The 21,596-nt window shown below is 41.2% G+C and overlaps 1 protein-coding gene across 2 annotated transcripts in view; it reads right to left on the minus strand.

The window, feature by feature from the left end:
* The window catches only part of SPTLC2 (serine palmitoyltransferase long chain base subunit 2), a 74,826-nt gene extending 54,082 nt beyond the window's left edge, over positions 1-20,744 (minus strand). Inside the window, exons 1-5 of one of the 2 annotated variants that reach the window (XM_030948772.1) lie at positions 20,635-20,744; positions 9,429-9,623; positions 2,393-2,547; positions 1,185-1,333; positions 714-838 (exon numbers count right to left, since the gene is read on the minus strand). In XM_030948772.1, coding sequence (XP_030804632.1) covers positions 714-838; positions 1,185-1,333; positions 2,393-2,547; positions 9,429-9,623; positions 20,635-20,724 — 714 coding nt within the window. In that variant the 5' untranslated portion in view covers positions 20,725-20,744. Of the gene's footprint in view, positions 1-713; positions 839-1,184; positions 1,334-2,392; positions 2,548-9,428; positions 9,624-11,363; positions 11,436-20,634 lie in introns of those variants that run through there. The other variant, XM_030948773.1, reaches the window with a different exon arrangement.
* Between the last annotated feature and the right edge of the window lie 852 nt (positions 20,745-21,596).

Raw genomic sequence — 21,596 nt, forward strand, 5'->3', positions numbered from 1 at the left:
AATAGACTAGCAGTATTAGGCTGACAGTGAATCATTTGCCAAAAAAAAAGACCTGTTCCAGTACTTGCATTATTTTACTCTAAGGAGGAGCTAAGAGAACAGGTATTTTGCATCAGAAGAAGCAAAGAAAAATTTCATTTTTATTTGATTTTCCAATAACTAAAATAGCACTGGAGGAGAACACTGGACACTCAGACTAACTGTCTCCTGTTTTATGGGGCACACAGTAAACATCATGAGTCTTTACAGTTAACCTTATTTCTCTCAAACAACCTTACTGCGTCTTCCAAGGAAGGATTTTTAGCTGTCACTCAAAGATAATAAATTCTCCATGCACCAATATGCAATTCAGCTTATCTTCGTAGTTGACACAGTCGGTCCTTAGCGTTTCAAAAGCACCAAAATACCTTCAGCCAATCAGTTTGTTAATCAGCCACCATTTCACACACCAAGGAGTAGCCTGAGGAAATAAGCCTTAACATGCCAGGCTTTCTCCCAGAGAGAAAGTTCTATGCTGCTACTGGTCCCATGGATGCTGTTTCCCAAAGAGATTTTTGCAATGGTTAGAGATGCATTCTGTGACCTACAGTTTCCATAGAGAATATCTGCAGGGGCTGCCACTGAGGAAAAACAAAAGCAAACAAGTAGCTTTTAGAAAAATTAACTACTACAATCTTTGCTAGGTGAGCTTTTGTCCACGACTTAAGCCATACCTTGCCAACTAAAGCAGGAATGTTCATAGAGTTGGTTGCAAATCCCATTCCATATGCCATTGCAGATTCCACACCTAGGAATCTGGCAACTAGCTTTTCCAGCTCCTCATGCTTGTCCAAGTTTCCTGCACATAAAACAAATGGGAAATTCAGAGTAAGGAGAAGCTTTCAATACTGCTAAATTCTACAAAGAGTAGAATTCTACTGCTAAATTCCACCAACCAAGCTGTGCTTTATTTAAAGGCCCATAAGAGAACACTGAAAAAACCCCATATATGAAAACATAAGTGAAACAACTGCTGTGCAACATAAACTAAATCCAGGAAGTCAATTTCTCTTCACTGAAGTAAAAGCTGCTTTATCAGTTAGACTAAAGTTCAATGCTGAAACAACTGATGTTTTAAAGACCTGCAATTAGATACAGACTTTGAAATAAACATTCAGGGAACATACTATCATCCTCCAACTTACCCATCTCCTGCCGGGTGCTGCACACCCCAGCTCCATACTGGGACAGAACTTTAGCAGCTGCTTCTTGGCAAGCCCCAGTCTTCTGTGCAAACCCAAGGTAGTTGTAGGAACCCATATTTATGATGTCTTTTATCACTCTCCCTGTGTATCTGTGTTTTAAAAACAGCACAATTAGGGCACCCAGAATTTTAAAAATTATCTACACCAGAAGATTATTATTTCACTTTCCTAGACTATACACTGAAATGTTAAAACTCAACAGAACCAACCATTAAATTATTTCAGTACTGCCTCTCATCATCAAACTGCAACAATCAGTTATAAAGATTCTCTCCCTATCTTACAATCTCAAATTAATTCCCAGAAGACTTTACATTTACAGGTGAATTTGCTATCACACAAGAAATTGCTTGAGGCTTCTCAAACCATCTGTTGCTCTGGCATGTTCCTCCCTCCGTACCAGAAACATACAACTTTTCTTTCAATTACAAAATAACATCTCTAGATCAATTAACTTGGCAGCCTCTCAAGCGGGATATCCTCTAACAACAGAAAGGAAACACATCTGGCACTTCTGTGCTAACAATACATGACAAGAGAATAAGGATAAAGTTCAGCAGAAAAAAATCAATTTTAATTCTTTTGCCCTTGAAAGCCAAGAAGAGACATAACTAGTTTCACCAAGCACTGTGCTGCAAACCTCTTCACATCAAACCTGTGATACGTCATTTCCAATTTGTAAAAATCCTTTATTGTATTTCTCATTTTGTTTCGACAGACTACTTCAGTTCTGACTCAAAACAATCATGTTAAATTCAGTTCAGACAGCAACATTTACTTAAAGTGGCAGAACTTCTTCTCAATCAACACAAAGTCACAAGCAGCAGAGCAATCCAATGTATCCACATCAGGTATTAATATTATATGCACAAAGGTATTAATTTTATTACAGGTGCATGTCCAGGAAATCTTAATACAGTAAGGTAGCCAAAATATTGTATCACCTTGGTGGCTAAATCTATTTCACCTTGGTGGCTAAATCTATTTCAAAAGAACAAAACTGATTGATTTAAGCTGCTAGAAAGCTCAAACTTTCATAATAAAGCTCATAATTCACTGCTCCTTTGACCTCACATCCTACAACTTGCTCTTAGAGACCCTATATCTTAAGGCAGCTCTTGCAAGTGTTTTCTTCAGTTCTGACTCACGTGAATGTCCAGTTATAGTCATGGGAAACTCTCTCCATCATGTCCACTTTGGCCCCTGGCACACTGCAGATCGGACGGTTCCAGCTGTCCCGAATGCGCATATAGAGGTTTCTGTTGTAGAAATTTTCAAAGTCCTGGTACAATGGGACAAAGTCCTGAAACACATCAAAAGCACTCAAAGTAAAAGGAAAAAATATATATGATAGTAAAATAAGAGTAGCAGGAATAACTATTATCTGTCATTCTGGTGTAATGAAAAAACTCAGGAAAACACAAAACATAAAATAACCCCCTTCATTAAATCCTGGGCATATAATCTTTGCAGGAGAGCTACGGTCGGCCTCTGAGTTAAGCAGAGTAAGGGAACATGCAATGGCTTTTTGGCACCAAACATTGCTGTACTGAATACACAAAGACTTTGGAAAACTAAGGTGCTCTACCATATTTTATTCTGTGCATAAGGAACGCATTTAATATAGCACCACTAGCATTATTTTACACATTACCATTAGAACTTTCCACAATTTTTTGTTTTCAATAGAAGCTAATAAGCTGCATTATGGTACCTCTCTTCTGCACAGCTTATCAACACTGAAGTCCCACATGATTTTTATGAATGAGCCTTTCCTGAATTTTAGCTTCCCTTCCAATGTTTTCCAGGAAAAGTGAGTGACTGCCTTGAATGGATAACACAAGAATGTCAAACTAACTGTGGTAGCAAGGACATCTGACCACTCAAGAACATTTTTTTCTTGCCCCAAAGTCACAAGATTTCCTTTTTACTATTTAATTAAAGAAAGTTTGACGTTTAGTAGAGATAAGAATGCATAATTCATTTGCTTCTGTTGGGGGAAAAAAATCACCACATTTTTAATCATCTACAGAAGGAAAAAGTAGAATTTATTACAAATGTATGAGCCAGCCGAGCATTTCTTCCTGTTTTTCACAAGAAAAATGCAAACATTATGACGGGAATTTTATTTTTGGTGACAATATGAGAAAGGCAGAGTATCTCACCAAGTACTGTAGTGTCAGACATTTGTACCACTGAAGCAAAACTGGGAGCATTTATGGCAGCTTTTTAATAAAAACACAAACAAGCACTTACAAGCTCTTACTTACAATGCTTGCCTCTAGAGGTACTTTTTTCATTACCTTCCTATTTTAATGATTTAACAACCTTGCCCTTGCAGTTTGGAGTAAAAGAACATTTAGATCCACACCTTTGCGTCCTCCTACCAGCAGCTGCACAGAAAAGACCAAGCCCAAAAGTGCTAACTTCTAAGCAGATAAAGCTGCACCTAAACCCATTTCTGATCTACCTGTGTCAAAAAGGCACAAAGATATTAATTTCCATCATTTCAACTGTGGAAACACTACCCAAATTTAGCTAGCAATCACTCTTTCAGAGAATCACAAGTATGTCCTTTCTCAAAGGGACAGTGGGAATCAAATTTCTAGGTCCTAAGATGCACAGAAGGGGAATTGTTTCTTCCATGTTCCTGTCCCAATTCATGACACAAAATCAAAATAATTACCTGCAATTGTTTCAAACCCTCTGCTACATTACTTGTAGAGGGGTGGGGGAAGTGAGACCAAAAAGAAATCCTGGCACATAAGAAGATCAATACTTGAGAGATTTGTTAAATCTAATTATAATCTACTGAGATGCTTCTCAGTATTTTCAATTCCTCTTAACCATCTACACACAAGAGTTCAGCTTTGCACAGTTATCCAAGCACACCAATTGTGTGAGCTGAGAAACAACTCACAGGGTATTATAGCCAAGGTTCTTGGCTGGAAGGGGGAGGCTGGAAATGAGTCATCAACTCAAGCAGGTATGCCTGGGCCCATACAGCCCAATCTCACTTCAGATTACTCATCAGATGAGGTTTCTTTTGAAACCCAAGCTGACAAAGCCAGAACAGTAACAAGCTCAACTGGTGACTTAAGGACAATCATCCACAACAGGCTGGCACCACCAGTATAGGTAACACAAGCATTCTTTTAAGAAAAAGCCAGCACTAGAACTAAGTTTAAAGTTACTGTGAGGTACAGAAGTTCTCTGAATCTACTGGATTATGATAAAGAAAAAATATGCTTTAAAAGTCAACAAGAGTTCCAGGAATAAATTATGGGTAAGAGAACTAAGGTTTAATATGGGACACTAGCTTTAGTTTGTTGGAGTACCAAGTTGTAGGATTGTAGTAAAGGGCTTTAAGTGTAGGTGTCAGCACACTGTCAACTCCTTTGTTATCTATGTATGTACTGCTCCCTCCAGCAAACCATCCTCAGATAGGTCCCATGAGAAAGTTCCTTGGAATAGAGCAAGCAGGAAATGTTATTTTGGCATAATGCAAAAACAGATTGTCTATTTCCTCAGCGATGCTAATCCCACTGAGGGGCTCTCATGACCCACACATCTGAGAATGTAAAAAACAAAGCGTAAGGATATTATGCCTTTATAAACTGATACTGATTTTTGGAGTTTCAGAGCCCTCTTTTGGAGCTGGCATACAGGAACGGATGGTCTGCTGGTTGGTTTGGGGGCTGATTTGTTTGTTTGTTTGTTTACCTCCTCCATCTTTCTACAGTGTGGCATTCCAGATGAAGAGTAGATAGTACAACAAAAAGACCACTTGAATTCCTCATGCTAATTTAATGTTTCCAATCTTTGAAGCAAAAAAAAATAAACACCTGGGGAGGAAGGGAGGGATGAACTCTATCAATCCATACTTTTCACCCAGAGGGCACAGGAAGAGGCTCCCAAGGGGAAGTGGTCACAGCACCAAGCCTGACAGAGATTGAGAAGTTTGGAAACTCTCTCAGGCACAGGGTGTGACTCTTTGGGATGTCTTGTGCAGGCCTCAGTGTCATTGTGGGTGCCTTCCAACTTAGCATATTCCATTATTTCAAATTTTTGACAGATGCAACCACAGTGCTCTGCTGCAACAGCATCCTAGAGCTGGAAGCAACCACTATCACCTTTAAATCTTGTTATTGTTATCTTCAGATCTTGTTATTTTTCTATCAAGTTCTCATCTTATTTCAGATCCAATACTCTTCCTAGCTGTAAGGGTCCCTAAGAATATCAGTCTGAGATTAAAGTTTCATTCAGAGGAAAAATATTCTAGGAATTGCTTCTTTGAGCAATCTTCTGAGTAAACAGAGTCAAACAACCGCAACACTGGACCCAAAAGAGGGAGCAAAAGCAGCAAGTTCTTTCATTTATGGAGCTAAAAAAAATCCTAAACAGCTCTATTCCTGTCAACTTCAGCCTAGAACACATCCCCTATTGAGGGGATGCCTGATGAAGAAACTGAAGTACTAGAGGTCTCCCAGAAGCCTGAAAAGCATAGCAATTTCAATGAAAAGCACAGCCAGTTAAGGGAAGAACAAAATTCTCCCTTGGGGTGCAACACCTTAGCATAGGTGATTTGGGAATCTATTATTTCATCATCCTCTAAATGAATATTGCAACAAGTGAAGGTCATAATGAGAGCTTTGTAGCCTCTAGCTCAGGGCACAGGGACATGCAAATGCAGTGATTATGCTACTTTCAGAGCCAAGTTTTCACAGCATGGCACCTAAGCTAACAAATGGTGCCATGAGCACCAGCAGGGCTTATCTACAATTCACATAACATGCTCTCTGATAACACACACATAACTGACTCTGAACAGAAATCCAGCAGACAATTGCAACAAATTCCAGGCCTCTTTTAGAGGAAGCAGAAAGACTAGTTTCACCTTGCTGTTGTGTGAGTCAAGGAAAGTGGAGCAATAACTGTGGGTAGCCTTTGTATCATCAGGAGGCCCCTGATGAGCAACAGAGATGCTAAGACAACATTGAACAAACAATTCCAGTTTACTGCCCCTGAAATATTCCTACAGCTGGACTCCTGTGAACACGTGTTTGAAAACCCCAAATACTAGCAACATGTTCTAGCTGGGTAAGCTACAGAGCATGAAGCAGTATTAGAGAGTTACCAGCCCCATTCAGAGTCACTCCCAAACACAAAACATGGAAGGTAATCAACAGGCAAATCAGGCTGCAGGAAAGGTTAAAGTGATTTTCATCCTGCCTGTAAAATCCTGGAAGCATTTTGCAGATTTAACTATATTTTATGACTAGACAGCACATTAAATTGGTATGTATAAATTGATTCCAGGGTAATTGAGAATTGTTAATCTTGCCATTTACCCATGCCTAAAACAGACCAGTAATGCTTCAGAGAGGATGTGCTACACAACACTGGTTTCCAGGAAAAGCTCAGCTGAATATATTTTAAACAAAGCCAAAACCCATGAAACTATTTCCTGGAAATCAGTACTAGCAAAGTCTGCCGCTTTTCACCCTTTTGTGTTTTAACAAAGAGTGAATATTAGGCCTTCTTGGAATCATTCATATCAATGCATGGCTCCAATAAATTCCAAGGAATTTACCTGCCATCAGAAACAGCTATAATTCAAACCTGTTCAAAATTCTGCTCTGCTCTTTAAATTTGTTTGGTCACTTGCAGTTTTCTAGTTATGATGCAGAGTAAGATTATCCTTTAAGTGACCATTTAAGAATTTGCTCTACTGAAATAAACTGCCCTCCATAACATAGAAAAACTGAGTCTTTTCCTTGTGTTTGTTTTTAATACTATTTTGGACCTAAGTTTATGTTATGCTTTTAAATGTAAGCACCTTCAGAAACACATCACAGAAAATCCACAAACTTCAATTCCGTGATTTTCAGAACAAGTTCATTCAGCCCTTCACAAAATACTTCCTCACACTACATAATTTTGTAATTTTTTACCTATGCAATTACGAATTATTTCAAAAAGGTAAGGCTAATCCTTTTGCTTGATACTTAAGAAAATCATAATAACCTAGTTGGCTCTTGAGAATTTCAGTAATAAAAAATGTTAATTTCCACACAGAGGAAAGATTCCCACAAATCTGCCAGAAAGCACTCCAGTGGAATCACAGGGGTTCTCCGATTTGCACATATTAATAACAATAAAAAGGTCAGTTTTGAACCTTTTTTACACACTAGTACCTGCATTCCCTTACCAAAAGGTGACTGGGCTGTCATCCAGCAGAGAGACGCAAATATTGGAGAAAAGAACTTCAAAACAAGTAATTGAGCACACACCTCTCCCTCTACCTCCTGCACCAAAATAACCCCTGGTTCCCACAGTAGACATGCTGCAACGTGCTCTCATCAATTCATTTGCAAGCAAACAAAGCTTAAAGCAGCAAAGGGTGAGGATAAGTACTGTATGTTCTAGACCTCACGCGACTGCTTTTCTATTTGTCTGATATCAGAAGCAGCTATTACAATCTAAGTGCTAGAGACATGATTTGGGGAAGTACACTGGGCTGAGATTTCTCCAACACCAAAACTTCTTTAAACAGGATTTCCTATTTTTCATTCTTACGCAATATTCACTGGCACTTCTTATTAGCTCCATCCACAGACATCCTATGTACAAAACAAAACCAGAATATGTGCATCTCCCCATGGAAGCTGTAACCAACACAGAAACTGAAAGAGTTTCAATTCTTTCAGGGTAAGATGCAATGCTGAGTTAATTTATAAAAAAATTCAAGGCCACATTTCTTTTAGTACTAAGATAACCTGTTGCTAACAACCTCTGTGCTTCAAGGTCCTCTGTGGCAATCTCTACTGAGAGCCTAATATCAATAATGCGTTACTGAATTAGACCTATTGCCTCCTTTTTTCACTCACTCAGAAGTCAGTTTTAGCAATAGTGTAAATTTAAACTCCTGTACTTTTAACCAATATGAAATGCATTTTACTCATTAAACTCCTGTAAGAATGCTTCTTTTTTGGAATTTAGTGCCCTACTATGAATCTGCTGAATTCTACCTCACAGTGTTTACAGAAAGAAGCTACTGTGAGGTCATTTTAGGCACTGGTCCTTAGCTACTGTAAAAAGACATGCACTTTATTCCAGTGCTGTCTCCAAAAAAAAGCTCCAAAGGAGCCTTCCCTGTTTTAGTTCCTCCCTGCCACCCTTGATTATTTGTTTGCCTTACAGAGATATCCTTTCTGACCCCTCCTATTTTCTGCTAGCCAACTGCTTGTGTGGCTGCACAGAGAACTAGAAACCAGCAACTGGAAAAGGAACTTCCTTAACATTTTATAAGCCACATCGGCTCTCCAAAGCAGTTGAGAAAAATAGTTTGAGAGAACCCAAATCAGCAAGAATAAGACCTCTGGGGACAGCTCACTAGTAGTCGCACTCTTCTAAGAGGGGTCACATAAGGAGTTAGCAAAAAAATAGCTTGTGAACTTCATGTTTCAGCAGTAGCTTCCTAAAAACAAGTAACTCCTGTGGGGAATAAAGATCTCTAAAAATAATTTACAGGTACTGAAAATCAGAATTATCCATTCCAGGCTAACTGCAGAAGCAGGCAAGACCTTTCACCTGGTAACAGAAGCTTTTGTGAGTAGGTCGTAACATGAATTAATTCTTTCTAATCACTATCAGTGAGGCACGAGTCAGTACCTCAAATTACTCATCACCTAACCTGCTTGTGTTCTGGACTCCAAAAGAATTTAAAATTGTATTGCTTGTGCTCTGGATCTGACCCACAAGCTTCTCTTTGCAACTGCTTCAGATGATGAGAGTTAATAACATTTCTAAATCAAAACTCAGCCACCAGATCAGCATCAGAAAGCCTCCCATTGGTGTGAAACTAAAACCAGAGCCCTTCTTTAAGTACAGATGCTGGAATATGCAGTCTCTTTTTCCCAAACTCTTGTTTCTGCAGCTGGGGGATCTTTCAGTATGTTCATGTAACTGTTGATGCAGCTTTGCACTGAGACAGATGAGGAAACTACTCTGAGGAAAAATAACTCAAAAGAAACATTTTTTTTATAACACGGCACAACCTGTATAGCAATTGGGGCATCCAGAAGACAAGGAAAACAGCAGAAAATTTTGAACACCACTTCTCCCCAAAGAAACACTCAAGCCTCAGCCCATTTCCCATGAACATTATTTCCCAGTGGTTACCTTCTGTTCTTCTCTTTCTGTTGCATTTTGACACTTCTCAATCTTCCACTGCCTCATGAAATCTCGCAGATATCCAAAGAGAGTGAGAACGCCATAGCCAACATAGGTCAGCACAGCAACCAGCATTGGTGTTTCTTCAAAAGCTTCATTGAAAGGCCTTTTGTATAATCCTCCATTGTGCACAATATGATTTATCTATAGTAAAAATTTAAAGAGAGGCAGTTGAGGTATTAATTGAAAAAAAGGCAGATAGACATTTCAGAGCAGTCCCCAGCTCCGCATCCCCCACCACTCAGCAAAAACTGCTTCTAGCTAAGTTCAGCCATTACTGATAAACACTGCCAGCCTCCATATATGAAGTTGCCAAATTGCTGATATAACCCAAATCACAGTTACCAATCTAGGGTAGTTTAATCTAACATCTCATTAAAACTATTTAGTTTGCAAAGTTACAAACAGAGCATTGCTTACATCTAGGCAACCAAAACGAAAAAAGTGCCTTCACCAAGAGAGCACAAGTAACAGAACAGCGATGCATCCCAGGGTTACTACAGTGAAAAACAAAATAGAAAGTAATAGTTTTATTGATCTAAACAATATATTCTCAGACTTGGAAGCCTATATTAGTGTCACAAAACAATCATAATCTACGTATCTCTGTAGCTGTTAGCCTAAAGATGCTGACATAAACATTGTACTCATCCATGAGGCCGACATGACACCACCGACAAAAAAGTCATTGTATACAGAGTCTCAACACAGCACATATGTCAGTATACAGAACAAAGAATGGCTTTCTGCATAAAATCCACAGTAAAAGTCATCTTGCTACTTACATGTCATCTAAAGGTAGGAGATTTACTAGCTGCCTAGTGTATACAGCAGGTCTGTCCCAAGTACAATTACTAGAATATGCAATATTTGTGACTGTTACAGAAAAACTTCACAGCTACAGGGCAAATGCTCACCCAATATTAACACTGGGGAGAAAGATCATGGTTTTAACTAGACTGCTTTTTCAAATTGTTAAGTTAAAGATCAGATCTCATAAGTTAATGAATGAAAACATAGAAACCTAGCCATTAGATGCAAATGGATATCTTGGCTAAGTTTTAGAATGGCTGCACGATAATAGAATAGCTACATATGAAAGACCATTCTATAAGACAGAAATCCCCTTTGTGTGCCATCAAGTATATATTAAAGTAAGAAATATATTTCTTAAAACATACTAATCAAAAAAATCTCAACACCTAGGAAAGAGATTGAACCTAAATTCATCAAAAAAAGACAATGGCAAATAATTCCTGAGGGGTGTGGGCCAGCAGACAGAATAAAACCAGTTATTCACCTATGTCATTCATACCATCATATGGTAAAGTAAGGTAGAATCATACTGACCTCTACAAGAGTTGATGAATCAATAAGGCGCACATACTTGCTGGCATCACCAGACACTGAATTATTTGGAAAGTGATACCTGCTCATCTCAGGTGCTGGAGCAAGTCTGTATTTTATGTCTGTCATTAATATCACGAAAGCAATTTTTCAGAAGCAAGGGGCTGTTCTTAGCAATACAATTATGCTATGGCAGTGCAGTCACCAAGTATAAACCACAACAGCACCTTCCTTCCTGACAGTCATTTCTACCTCTTCCCTTCCTCTGACACAGTTTTAAGCAAAGCAACTCCTTGATTTGGACACAATAGCTGTGGGGACTTACGAATAGGTCAATGTATGGAAACAAAATAGCAAAGACATAGTAGGAGTTTCTCTTTTAGCAGCAGCACTTAAAGACAGATGCAGGTAACTAGCTTGCAGTGCTTTGAGGCCCGGTTTAATACTGAAGTATTATTTTAAAAACACCACATACAGCAATGGCTTAAGGTAGAAAATTACCATGGCTTTGGCACAATTGTAGGAGCACTTGCTTACCACATTGCAGCTCAAGTGCTGGCAATTTAAGGCTTTAGTGCAGGCCAAAGGTTCACACACCATTCTCTTCATGAACACACCAGTCAAAGAAACTGCCCCTGCCCCACTCACTCCCACTTTGAGCCATCTGCACCAGCCTCCAGCTAGTACAACTAGAGCCACTAAATTTGATTATCAGCATAGCATCCCTTCAACACTGAACTGATCCATGCTGGAAATATAATTGTCTGCAGAAGTTTATTCACTAGACCTTAATAGTCTTTACAGCACTGCTCCACAAAGTCATTCAATAGAGCTCAGCAAACAAGAGACAGCAGCTTTTGGAGAGAGAGGAGGGGCAGCAGCACCATGACCATCACAGAATCAGTGAGCCAACAATGCAAAGGAAAAACCGTGAGAGCCACCTACCTCTTCTCTATTACTCTCAGAATTCCTTAACTGTATCACTACGGCTCCCCTACAAAAAACTATCAAGTTTTGTTGCATCCAGGTACAAGGAAGATCACACACTGAAGCTCCAACCACCACAGTTTCACAGCTTGGGGAATTACAAGTAGAAGTTTGCATCCTCACATTGTCAGCTCAGGCTGTGAAGAGCAGCTGTTCAGGAGCAGGCACATTATATACCTGCCACCCGTGCCTGCCTACCAGCAGCTGATTTCTGGATAAGCAGACAGAAAACTGGTACTGACTACTTTGCAAATTACCTAGTATTGAATAACTAGAGATCACATCAAAGCTTCTAGTGTCTTTCCCAGGTAACTGGAAGTTCATCTGGAAGAGATGAAAGACTACAATCCTAAGATAATGGATCTGATGTTACCAAGCACCAAAAAGTAGTTACTGAAAAAAACAAACTAAGAGACCCAAATCCATATGCAAACTTAATCAAAATAAAAACATACCACTTTTTTTCCAGGTCTTTGGAGGTGCCTGTGCTTGTAACAAAGGCTAAAACTAAAAAAACTATTCAATATGGTCAATCCCAACATTTCACTAGGAAAGGCCTTTTAAGAATACCTGTGTTGATCCAAGCCATACTCCAATCAATTTCACCTTACAGTTTTTGTCCACCAGCGTGCTAATACATCCTTAAATTTGCATGTCAGCTATGATATCAGCTGAGAAGCTTGTGTTATCCTAGCTGAATAAAAAAAATTAAAGAAAAGACTGAATGCAATTCCACAAACTCTTCATGAAGCATATGACCATAAAAAATCTCTATTTAACTACAGAAGAGGTATTTGTAGTCACATCAAATACAAGCCTATTTGTTTTTCAAGCATGTAAGCCTTCAAATGAAGGCTTACATGCTGCAAGCTCCAAAGCTGCTGCAAAAGAACAGCAATTTCAGTTCCAGAGACCAAGAAAGAAGGTAGCTACAGTTCAGAGCCTAATTTCCTTTTATCAGGAGGAGAAAAAAGGCATGGAAGATTAAGACTTTTATGATTTCAACAAGCCTTATGATCATAAAGTGAGCCATGACCTTTGAAGTAGAATACACACCATATCCAAGTACGAAAAACAGTCAGAGTTCACTTAAACACATGGATCAAAAAAATTACATGTATGCTCACCTACAACTCTCTTTCCTGTACTGTGCAGAGTACCTGTATGCAGAAGAGCACCATCACATTAAGGAACTCAGCTGCAGGAGGATCAGAGAGCACAACTCAGCTGCTTACAGAAGGCCGCAAAGAACCAGCCACAGGTAATACCTGTGTTGGGCCAAACTCTTGGCAAAACAAAGCACAGGAAACAGTATTGTAGCAGTTACTGAGCTGCAGCAGCATCACACAGCTACTGCTAGAAAGGACTACACTGGTCTAAGCAGAATACACGAGAGTCTGATGATAATCACAGAATTTACTTAGTTGGACCCACAAGGACCATCGAGTCCAACTCCTGGCCCTGCACAGCACAACTCCAAGAGTCACACCACCTACTTCAGGGAGCTGTCCAAGAGCTTCTTGAACTCTGTCAGGCTTGGTGCTGTGTCCACTTCCCTGGGTCACTGTTCCAGTGCCCGGGTAAAGAGTATTTTCCTAATATCCCACCTTAACCCACCCCAGAACACCTTCATGCCCTTCCTTCTAGTAATCAGTCCTGTCACTGATTACTAGAATGAAGAGGTCAGTGCATGCCCCTCCTCTTCTCCTGTTGAGGATGTTTTAACTGCTATAAGGTGCTCCCTCAGCCTCCTCTTCTCCAGGCTGAACAGACCAAGTGACCTCAGTCACTCCTCACAAAGCTTTCCTTCTAGATCCTTTCACCATCTCTGTAGCCCTCCTTTGGACACTCTCTATATCCTCTGTGGGTGAGAAGAGAAAAACTGCGCACAAACACAGGAACATCTGCAGATACTGCTGTAGACAACACACAGGATTTACCAAGGACTCTGGGTACACACCTGGCATGGCAGGCATGTACTTTAGGGAGAGAAGATGCTACAAGTGCAATACATGCTGCACAAGTATGAGAGCAGTACACAGTAACTGCTTATTGCTGCTACCCCAGGAAGGGACCAACACAGTATCAAAGAGGCCATTTCATTTCATGCTGACAGGAAGAACAAATTCACATGAACCTGGCAGACTTAATGTAAACACATTAAAAAGATTATTTATGCTGGAACACAACTTTGCTAAATTCTTATTAAAATTTAGTAGCTTCTCATTGCCACATACTACATGTGCTGCAGAAATTTTACTAACAGGTTTGCTGCTTCTATTTTTAGAAACACAGTGTGAAAGACCACATCCATGAGTGTGCCTCCATATGCAAACGTGGCCACATTCATCACAAAGGATTGAGGAAATCAGCATTACAGAAATCACAGCAGTGAGAATTCCATGAAAGGAGCTGCTCTAAAATGTCAGATACCCTGTGGTAATTTTACTGTCACCTCTAGCCCTTTTCCTTGCACGGCTTTGCTTAAGACTTCCAATCTCAGACTGTTGCATGGGTAAAAAGACAAAGTGTTTACTGCCAAAGTTAGAATTAACCAGTTTGAATCACATTTTAAGCTTTAAAAAAAACCCCACAGGAGATAAACTTGTTTTATAAAACAGACTTTAGGAGTATATTTCTAATTAAAGATTTGTTCTTCCTGACAGGTATTATCAAATATTTTTATTTACAGTCAGTCACAACAAATTTGACAGTCCTTGTTTAAGATGCACTTACCACATCTACAAAAACAGTGTAAATCTTCGTAACATTTAAAAGTTGTTTGGGCTTGGGTTCTCCCCTGCCCTCCATTAGCAAGTAAAGGATGCAAATAAACTTGGTGGTTTTTGCTTACTACATATAGGTGACAATTTGAATTCTACTGAGACTATACTATTTTTCTTAAATTTTTTAAGAAAATATTTAATTTTTAAATTAAAATAATTTTTAAATTCTTTATGTTAAATTACCTTAAACCTCATACGTAGCTTTATCTATTATGTTTAGTAGATTTCAGGCACACAGAATACTAAATATGATTTACAATAAAGATTTCCAAAGACAGACCAGGTCTGCAGTGTTTCCCCAACAAGTCGATCTCTAGGCTCTCAGATACCTCTGAAAGCATTTCCTGACATATTTTAGAATCTGCTCTCATTTTTATAGACACTAAATCCCATTACTTCCTAAACTTTTCAACCCTAAGTATTCTTCAAAACTATACTTTTGAATTAAAACCAGTTCTTTTTCTAGGATTCATTTCTTAACAATGGCAAAACAAAAAACCGGAAACCTCACTGAAGATGGGCCAATGCTTTATGTTCCACCTAGCGAAACTGAAGTCAATAGATAAATAAAGCTTTTGTCCCCCCAACAAACTGAACACATGAAATTTAGAAAAAAAATTGGTTTTGTTGTACAATTAAGACAGAAAAATACAACATATCACTCAAGCCAATATGGTAAAAATAAATTAACTTGTATACATCTATAACAATTTCTGAAGAGCATTTAAGGCTTATCACCAGCTGAATTTGAACTGGCAGTCCAAATACAATCAACAGACTTTAACACTCCACCCAAACTAATTTTTCAGTAGCACATAATATCAGCAGCTATCACAGACATTTGTTTTCATACCAGCACAGACACACAAATTCTCAACAAGCGCAACATTGGCACTACACCTACTAATTTAATATGATGACCCCAAATATTCATTTAGCCAGGGAAAATGTTGAGTAGCTGCTTCCTTCCACAAAGGCTTACAGACTTTTATAACTGAATTTGGTAGTAGAAAAAGATCATTGTGCACAGGTACACTTTTTCAAAAATAGAGGAGTTTTGTCAATTAAAACATCTGAACAAGGTTGCAGTCTTTTCTAGATCATACAACTTTCTTCTCACTTCAGTTTTACATCACTGACACGATAAATACAGTCAATCATCAAACCAAGCAAGAGTTGGAAAGCAGTAATTCCTTTCCTCAGGTCTGATGTAAGCCTCAGAGTACCTGCTGTAAGTCCTAAGGCACACATCTTCACAGGGGTTTGGGGATTGCATGCTAATTTCCAAACCTGGACAAACTCCCCTGCAGTCCATGAGTTCACCTCTGTAACCATGGAAAAACTAAGGTTGGAAGGGACCTCCATTGTGTCCAAGCCCCAACTCAAAGCAGGGCTAACTACAACAGGTTGCCAAGGGCCATGTCCAACCATCTGGAACCTCTTGAACTCCTTCATGGATGGAGACTCCACAACCTCTTTGGGCAAATTCTTCCAGTATTTTACCACCCTTGTGGGAAAAATTATTTTCCTTAAGCGCAATCAAAATTTCCTATTCTTCCAAAGTACATGTGTTGCCTCTCCTATTATTGCCACACGCTTCCAAGAGTCTGGCCCCATTTCCTCTATATCCTGCAGCCAGCTAGTTAAGCCTTCTCTCTTCCTAAGGATGAACAAACCCAGCTCTCACAGCCTCTTCATTTCTTGGGGACCCTCCACTGGATTCACAGATTGATGTGGTTATGTCAGCATGTGTCTGAGAAGCTCAAAACTGGACATCATTTGCAAGATGCAGTCTCCCAAATGCTGAGCAAGGGGGAACAACCACTACTTCAAGAAGAAGTTAATGAGATTTAGATTCTCGGGATCTTTTTTTCCTGTCAGAAGTACTTAAATTTTAAATTTGCATACAGATGTGAAAAAAACCTCACAATTCTGGACTCCAATTCCTTTTTGCACCAGTGGATAGGGTAGTTATTTAATACATTTATCTTATCCTAACTTTCATCTGAAATGTGATTCACGTCACTAAAGCACTTGTAGCAAGAAGAACTTGCAGTATCTGCTGCAGTCATCCTAAGTGTGCTCTCCAAAAGAAACTACACTAACCTGAATTCTAGCAAAAGCATCTTAGAAATCAGGATGAAGCCATTGTTCCCCTGCATCCTGCAGCAATCCCACAAGATGAAACTTTAAGCAGTTTGTGCCATTTAAGAAGAGCAACCACAAATCACAAGACTACACAAACTGTTTTCTGTATATCCACACCAAAACTTCCAGGAAAGAAATATCTATGCTGGCCATTTTAATAGCTGCTAGAATTCAGGACTTGTAACAGCCTTAAAGGAATGCAAATCCCACAGTCCTCCCACTTTTATCAACCAAACTACTCCTTGTCTTCCTGAGGAAGCAGCACAAGACCTTGTTTACAAAGGCATGTATGTTATCTGGAAGTTGCTATAGGACAGTGTTTGAAAACCTTCTAGAAACATCAGGGAAATTAAAATTAGTTTATATAACTCCAGCTCCTATCTAACTGACTTGGAGATACTGCACACAATAGAAATTAAGAACTTGATATCTAAAACCTACATTCCAATTTAAATTTTTTAGGTTGAGACTACTACTTCTTTAACTTCTAGAAGCACAACAGAACCATTCTAACGTGAGAAGCTCAATTACAGATTTTAAAAAAAATCACATGACTAAGAATTTGGTCACAATAATAGGCGGATTCAAATAAATTATCTTGGAAAATAAGGGCATCTTCTCCCATTAAAGATGTCCCAATCTCCCTATTCTAAGCAAGAAAAATCTTTTCAGATGCAGCACTGGAAAACCATTAGTCATTTGCAAAACATTCCAATGAAGAAATACGTTCCAGTTTAAAACTGCATTGCAGAAAGAAAAAGCAATTTCCCCCCACTTATTATTCCCACAAGTTTCTTAATAGCTCCTAAACACCATTTTTATATTGAACTCAACACTCTCCCCAAAACAGCGGGAGGGCATAAAAAGCAGAATCGTGCACAACTTGAAGAAGTAACTTCACATCTCTTTTACTAAGATTTGCTCTCTTTCTCCTATCTATGTTCAACTCCTCACATCATGACAATACCCTTTGAGATGTCAGGTTTTTATCTTACATACTGCAGTATTACACCAGAGTTCTCAATCAATTTTAAGTCCATCCATAAATTACTATACTTTCTAACCATTAACTCCCTTAACTGTATACAGTCAGAAAATAGTCACTTTTCTTCAACATTCCACAATTTTTAATTTCTATATGATTCTTCAATCTCTTTTAATTAAGGTGTTCATAATGAGATTGAAATTCAGTGAATGCAACAATCTCTAAACAGATTAACTTCAAGCAGGAGCCAAGTAATTTGAACACAGGATATCTCAGGAAAGCCAAGAGCTGTTACTTATCTTAGTACTTCAGCAGAATGTTTTTACTATGCTCAAACCCTAACTTCAAATGGTCACTTTCCCAGTCACTGATGATATTTTATTAATCTCCAAGGTAGCCAGAGTCTGTTACTGCACAATTTTAGTAAGCAGCAAGTTTCTCGTCTCCTCTTACCAATGACGTTTAGCAGTTCAGAAGGAGACAAATACAACCCCTTTGAAAATTAAGTGAACAATTTCACCCTCTTCTGAGCATGCTGGAGTAACAGTAAAGAACCTACTCTATGTCAAACACCACCCTTAGTGGTATCATAAGGAAACATTTGAATCTAAGTTTTACTTTTTTTAGGATAAAAATCTCCAAAACATAAACAAACAAATCAAGAATTAAAAAACCCTCCAAGTTACACAGATCACCTGAGCAGAAACGTCCTATGTAGAAGAGGACTCCTTTTTTTCATATAGTCCAAAGTGGGTAAAGCTTTCCTGCACTATCAAGCCCTACTGGGGGGCACGGTAATGCACTACCCTGTCTCTAAACTCTTCCCTCAGAAGCTCCATGGTTTTCCAGATAAATTGTCAATGTCTGCAACATTTCTTTAAACTGACTGTTTTCCTTTCCCCTCCTCTTCCCATCATTTCAGCTAGATCTCATTTTACCTCATTTCTCACACAAAACCTGTGAAAGGCCTTCTTGAAAAAGTTATTTTCCTCATCCTTACTTTTTTTGTTTGTTTTTTTTTTTTCCTACTAAGTAACAATCACATTCTTTTGTGCAAGCTGCCTCATTTTTGGTACTTGCTTACAGTTGCAGATTTTCAAGTACTCTATGTGGTAAGTATGTAGTATGTACACACACAGCAAATATATTCAATACAAAGTGAGCATTCACATGTTTCCCTTTTTCTGTAGAAAGGCCCAAAAAACAAAACTGAAAAGGCAAAAGACCAATCAAGTAGCCAGTGATATCAGAATCTGTGATATATCAGCAAACACATCTTTTGGGCAGCTTACCACCATGGATGCTATCTAAGAAAGATGGACATAATTAGTTCCCCTAAACAATTGCTTCTTCCAGTCCAGTTCTAACATTCAGACCCTCACTTTGAAAGTTAGCATAAAGCTAGCCCACATAAAATTATGAAGCAAAAATGTAATACTCCTTATTACAAATCTGTTTGACCAGCAAGCAGCTACCAGAAAGATATCAAACTTTCCTACACTCTTATATCTCACACTGCTGCTACACTTTAGATTTTTGGTAAGATTTTTCATGACCACTTCTCCAGTGAACCCTGACCCACTTTAGAAATAGTTATCTCAAATGCCTCAGGTCTCCAAAACATATCTGAGCATGGTATCATGTGCAAGCTACTAAGTGAATAGAACATCTCATAAACCAGCAAGGTTTTTCAAGCTTCCTCAGTTTGAAATCTATGTTTTTTCCTATTCACATGCTGCATCACCCATGTTTTCCAGATACACAAGTAAACAAAGCCCTTGAGGAAAATGCTTCTCTACCTCACTTTCTGTTCTTCTGAAGTAGAGGAATATAACTGTTTTCAGATGTTCTTCTTTAGAAAGCACAGGGTGGGGAAAAACTCTCACAGAATAACACTTTCCACCACAACACTTTGTCTTATTACAAAGACTTACATGTAAAGTTTTAGAGCCAGGAGGGCTTGGTGTTTGCAAGGCAAGACTACCAAAGCCACAGCTCCCCAAACCAGTACAAGCTGACACTGCTGCCAAATGAAGGCACTGAACCTCCCTCCATTTGTTCACTTCCAGTATTGAGCTGTATCTCCCAAGGGCCAGGGCAAGACTATGAGCATCCATCCAGTCAAAGAAATATAGTAAGTATCCTCAGTTAAAGATAACCCAGGGGGAAAAAAGTCTCGTTTTACCCTGCATCAGTTCTCAATCCAGCTCACACAGTGAGTGCACAAGCCTACATTGAAAAAACAGAAGGGACAGCAGAGGACTGAAAAACAGAAGCAGCAGGAGAGATGATGACAGAGGAAAGCTTTTCTCCAGCAGCTTGAGGTGTTCAAGGAAACACAGCCTTCTACTGAGGCTGAATGCATGACAACCTTTAAGTTCTTTACACTATAACACAAAACCTGAGCGCTCTGCACAGAAACAGCTGAAACGTGCAAGCACAAATACACACTTGCAGGGCAGGCTGTTAGTACAGCCGGATGGGAAGCGCTGCACCAGCCTCCAGCTCTGCTCCAGAGGGAAGTCCCTGCTCAGGGCTACCTGTACCCACAGCCCCGCGCGTCGCACCTGTAACAGCGAAACAGGGCGAAGGACTACTGAAACCTTCTCTTCTAAACCACAGACCTACCGTGCTACAGCGAGGTTTAAGTTCAAAGCTCTGGCACCAGTAAAAGCCTGGCAGTAAAGTTACAGCTGTGACCCGAGGGACAGTAATTTCCCACGCCGCCACCAGCGCGGTGAGCGAGCACCCCCCGGGCGCTGCCCTCCCCCCCAAGGCGAGGGCCGACGACACAAACCGCTGGGCTCTGCCGACACCCCTCACAGCCACACCGCGGTGCCTCCCGGGGCCCCCCCCGCCGCGCCTCCCGCCCGCCTCAGCGCCCGCTGTGTCCCGCGCTCACCTGGGTGCCGGGCGGGCCGCGCACGAAGCCGTTGCGGAGCGCGCCGTGGGCGCCGCAGCCGTTGGCGCGGGGCCGCTCGGGCCGCTCCATCCCGCCGGCCCCGCCGTGCCCGCTCCGCCGCCCCCGCCCGGCCGGGCCGCGCCGCACCGCACCGGAAGCGCGGCCCGCGCTGCCCCAATCGGCGGCGCGGGCGTCACGCGAGGGGACGGGCACCGCCTGGCCGCGCCGACGCGCGTGCGAGGCGGGCGGCCGGGGCCCAATGGGAGCCCGCGCGGCGCCCGGGTGGGAGGGGAGCGCGGAGAAGGGAGGGGCTCCCCCAATGGCGAAGCGGAACGCCCGTGGAGAGGCGGAGACGGAGGGTGAGCATTGCCCAGTCACTTGGCAGGGATAGGACGGGGCGCGGAGGGGAATAACTAGCCAATCACAGCGCGAGCCCGGGGGAAGGGCGCGAGAGAGGAGCAGCGTTCGTCCAATGGTGGAGGGAGGAGTGGGGTGGGGCTGAGGCGGCAGCCAATGGGCGCGCGCGGGTGCGGACAGGGAAGGGGCGCGGGGCGCCTGGCGGTGGTGAGGCCGGTGGGAGCTGCTGGGGGTTGGCCTCCTCGTTCCGCTCCAGAGCGCCCATGAGCGCGGTCCCGCCCGCCGTGGGCAGGGGGCGGGGGCCGGGGCCGGGGCCAGCGCCAGCGCGGCGCGGGTTTGTGCTGCTGCTGCTGCTGCCGCCGCCGCCGTCGTCGTCGTAGTCGTCGTCGTCATCGTCATCGGCACCGTCACCATCGCCGCCGGGAAACCGGCAGCCCTGGCTCGGGCACGCTGGTGGCTGGAGCGGGGAGAGGCTGGGGTGGGTGAGGCAGCGGGCAGCCCCTCGCTGGGTTGTGCTGAGGGAGCTGATGAACGAAGCGGTCCCTCCGACGCCTGGAGGGCTGTCCCAGGACGCCTTGGGCTGTGTCCTAATGGAGCCATCCAAC

This window comes from Camarhynchus parvulus, chromosome 5 (assembly GCF_901933205.1).
Source record: "Camarhynchus parvulus chromosome 5, STF_HiC, whole genome shotgun sequence".
NCBI classification, from domain to species: Eukaryota; Metazoa; Chordata; class Aves; order Passeriformes; family Thraupidae; genus Camarhynchus; species Camarhynchus parvulus.